General features: G+C 46.8%; 1 protein-coding gene across 1 annotated transcript; it reads right to left on the bottom strand.

The window, feature by feature from the left end:
• Positions 1-290: 290 nt before the first annotated feature.
• On the bottom strand, positions 291-2,959 carry LOC125555935 (basic leucine zipper 19). Its single transcript, XM_048718741.2, has 4 exons — positions 2,518-2,959; positions 1,498-1,588; positions 944-1,070; positions 291-684 (listed from the first exon to the last, which is right to left on the bottom strand). The coding sequence occupies exons 1-4, from the start codon at positions 2,862-2,864 to the stop codon at positions 530-532; spliced, it is 720 nt and encodes a 239-aa protein (XP_048574698.1). The 5' UTR covers positions 2,865-2,959; the 3' UTR covers positions 291-529.
• Between the last annotated feature and the right edge of the window lie 893 nt (positions 2,960-3,852).

Raw genomic sequence — 3,852 nt, 5'->3', positions numbered from 1 at the left:
GGCCCTTGGCTTGTAATATGAAGCATGTATGACTTTCTTTTGTGTTTAGAGTTGTGTTGTGATATCTTCCCATGAGTCTCTGATCTTGATCGTATACGTTTGCGTGTATGATTAGTGTACGATTGAATCGGGGGCGTCAGACTTTCTTTCTTTGTGTGTTGGTTGTGTCATCATAATTATGCATAGGTTGGGTGTGTGTTCATTCTGTTTGTCATCTTGATGCGACTTTTATAGTCAATAGATGTGTCCTTTATAGAAAAAAAATTGTTTCCCACAAACCGAAGACCAAATAAATGTAATGAAAATATCTTTACCAACACAAATGTAAGGATGGTTCAAACAATATATCTACGACAATTTCCCATCCCAACACAATTATCGGTAGGGATGAGTGAACATCAAAAAATAAAAACAATGAACATGTCAAACTGCACAAATAATCTAGTAACATTGGTGTGTTTCCACACGATGAATCGACAAGAGTGAAAGGAAAAAGTCACCACAAAAAGGCTGGTTGCGCCATGTTGTGTTATCGCATCGCGGCTCCCTCACACATAAGGAGCTCTTGCTTGGCTTGCATTGAGGCGGCTGTGGCCATGTCTGTGCCGCCTGTGGCCTTGATCTTCTGGTGGTGGAACAGCTGCCGTAGTCGCTCAATCTCCTCTTTGAGTGCCTCTTGATGAGCTGCATTGCAACTTTGGGATGAGTTTAAACAAGACACCGGATGGCTTTGCTTAACTAGGAGTCAATCAAATAAATTATTTTGCAGAATGTTTATTTTCATTCAGTAAACCTGTTTGCATCAAAACATTATTTGCATTTTGTTCAAATTAACAGTCTTTTGGTGTGCTAGTTGGTGCCTGACAAAAAAGATGGCACTGGAGCCCATATTTATCATAGAGAAACGGATAAATTAGCTTAAATGGGCAGGAAGGTTCGGTACCATCTTTGAAGATCTTGTCTTGTGCAAGGGCGGCAATTCTTTGCCTGAGATGGCTGTTGCCGACGGTCAATAATGACCGCTGATGATCTAGAAAGGCCACGCGGGGAGAGAGTGCTGACACCTCCATCTGAACCAAGTAAACGGCCAATCAAAATTTGGGATTTCAATGGTTAAAATTCCCTTTTTGTTTCTTTTTTGCGGGGAAAAATCTCTTTTTGTGGTCTCTGAACTATCTCGAGAAATAGTGAAAAACTTGGTAATTGCTCTTGGAGACTGAGCTCATTCACTCCCAAATGAACAGTAAATTTGAAAAAGAATAGCAAACAATATTGAAAAAAAATGGGTATGGAAAATGCTCTGAGTGTTCTAGGTGCATGCAGAAGTCATGGACACTTATTTCTTTACACACACACAAAATTAGGGACTATTTGTTGGGAATGCACGACAGAAATTGTGGAAGTATTCAGTATGCGCAAGACTATTTTCTTGATTCTTTTGATATCTTTTTGTAGTTCTTTCTTGAGGTCCGTTTACGAGAGAAGCAAAGTGAATACCTGGAGACCGGTGACGCTGCGTTCAAGCTCTGAGATGTACTGCAACTTCCGAACTCTTGACCTCTGCGCTGACTGCCTGTTGGCCAATATCCTGAAACAAAATTGCCGACTAATTTGTTACTTAGATTCGCAGAGTTTTGTGTATTCAGCTTACTATAAGGGATACAGTATGAATGTATAATGCGAATGCGCATTTCAGTAATTGTTTTACAACGAAGCATGCACATTTGAGTAATATTTACGCCTGAGCGATTCTTTCTGAAATTTGAGATCCAAGCTTGAAATGTACTCCTAGCAACCTCCGTGATCCATAGGCCGAGCCGTCGGGAGGACCTAGCAGGCTTAGCTCACGCAACATGAGGGAAGGCTGGGCCGAGCCGTCTGGAGGAGCAGCCGCCTAAACAGGGCATGGCCAGGCCGTAGCATGTGCCGGAGGACCAGCTAGGGTTGGGGCAGCAGCCGAAGAAGCGGATCTCGAAGGGAGGGGATCTCGCGCGCGAGAGGGCATGGCCTCGCCGTCGTCCTCCGTGTCGCAAAGCTTAGCCCGGTGACCTCCTCCGGCGGCGGCGAAGGCAGGGCGTGGCGGTTAGGAGGTGGCGACGGGGCCCCTCCGGAGCCGCCGAGAGCGGCCCAGGACTAGGAGCAGAGTCGAATCAAAATTTCCATTTTAAAATGGCTTTTAAAGTGGCAACTTCTTGCAGGGTTGTTAATTTGAAGAACTAGTCGTGATTTATGAACACCCAAATTGTATTTATTTTTTCACTGGGGTAAAACCAAATTACGGATTCATTGCCGGTAATTATTGGCTCTAGAGATACAGTAAACAAATGTACAGTTGCCGTAGAATCGCCAACCAAATCGAGCTCTATGTTTAAAATAAACGTGATTGTGTTTCTACCGTTTACTCTGGTATAATACTACATGAACTATTGTTCTACGGTTCAGGGTTAAAAAGAAAATTAACTTTGCTCCGCTAAAAAGAAAAATTAAATTTGCTAAGTACTAGCAAATGTAACAGACCTTTTAACCCGCTTGGGGTCACCGAAGCCGTCCGCGGCGGCCATTGCGCCCGCGCTGGCCGCCCCCTCCTCCGCCTCTCCCGTGTCCATGAAGCCCGACCTGTCGCACCCGCCGTCGACATTGGAGAACATGGACATGAGCTGCTCGTCGTCGAGCCTGTCGAACTCGTCGTCGCCGCCGCCGCCACTGAGGATGTGGTCCATTGGCACGGCCTCCAGGAAAGCCGCCGGATCGCTGGCCGAGCGCCGGTGCACGCCCCGCCGGGCCGCAGCGAACCCGAGGAACTCGCCTGCCACCGGCCAGTCCTGCTCCCCGGCGCTCGGCGCTCTCGGCGGCAGCTGCGCCATTTCTTGAGCTATCTAGCACCGCTGGGGTCTTCGTGTGTACTATGTGTGTGGGCTGCAAGTGTAGGAGATGTGTAGGTGGAGGTGTATATATTTTGTCTCTCGGTGCACATCACATGCAAGGTATGTGTGTAGGTGCACATCACATGCAGGGTGGGGGCATGTTGCATTAGTGTAGATGGGATGAAGTTGATGATTTTATGGCCATTATTCGTGGCAACATGCATGTGTTTAGGACTAGGCATCAATAAGATGCTGGAGATATGGTGGTTAGTTAGTGCTAGGAGTACGTACTCTACATGACAGCAAGAGATATGGTAGTTAGTTAGTGCTAGTACTACTTACTTAGTGAGAGGTCCCAATTTTTAAAAGGGAGAAAAGGTGGCAGCTAGGTAGGAACAAGCATGGAGGTCACATGATGGGCGGAAAGGAGATGATAGCTAGCAACAGCTAAGTGAGAGAGTGCTACTGTCCTCCTACAGTGCTATTGTAGATTGGGAGTATTATTTTCCAGTAGTTAATCACATGGTTGCAGGGAGAAGTTATCCTCGCTTGTGGATTTCAGAATTCAGCTGGCAACTGCAGCAGCTGGGCCAGCGCTCCATCGGGTCTCCGCCACCACGTGCTGCACTCAGTGGCCCTGACAGACAGATGATGCTGTTCCCCTCCCTCTACATTTCAGATCCAATTGATTTTGCGTTGGTGGGTCTTTTTAGCTTTTGTTTCCACGTATGGATCCAGCAGGGAACTGATTGGAGCAATGCAACCCGTTTTTTCTAACCCCTTTTCATCGACGAAACGTGCGGACGAACGTGTCAGAGCTTGTTGCCGTCTCAGCAAGTTTAGAGCAATTTCAATGAGGCGATCCAAACAGACGGTGTATTTGTCCGTTTTTTGTCTGTTTAGGTCGGCCGTTCGTCCGGCGTCCATCCAGTTTTGCATTTGGATCGGCAGTGCGCCCAACGCGCCGACCAATTTCATGTCCGCATTC

Source organism: Triticum urartu, chromosome 5A, assembly GCF_056163025.1.
Source record: "Triticum urartu cultivar PI428250 chromosome 5A, HENAU_Tu73, whole genome shotgun sequence".
Taxonomy (NCBI): Eukaryota; Viridiplantae; Streptophyta; class Magnoliopsida; order Poales; family Poaceae; genus Triticum; species Triticum urartu.
The sequence above is the reverse complement of the archived record's forward strand: the minus strand, read 5'-3'. Positions and strand labels throughout refer to the sequence as shown.

Bases quoted from the DNA above. Each gene is read 5' to 3' on its own strand.
- LOC125555935 (XM_048718741.2), bottom strand. From the start codon at position 2,864: ATGGCGCAGCTGCCGCCGAGAGCGCCGAGCGCCGGGGAGCAGGACTGG. The intron at 1,589-2,517 runs GTCTGTTACATT...ATTTTGTTTCAG, and splicing joins GACCCCAAGCGGGTTAAAAG to GATATTGGCCAACAGGCAGT. The intron at 685-943 runs GTACCGAACCTT...GTTGCAATGCAG, and splicing joins AGACAAGATCTTCAAAGATG to CTCATCAAGAGGCACTCAAA.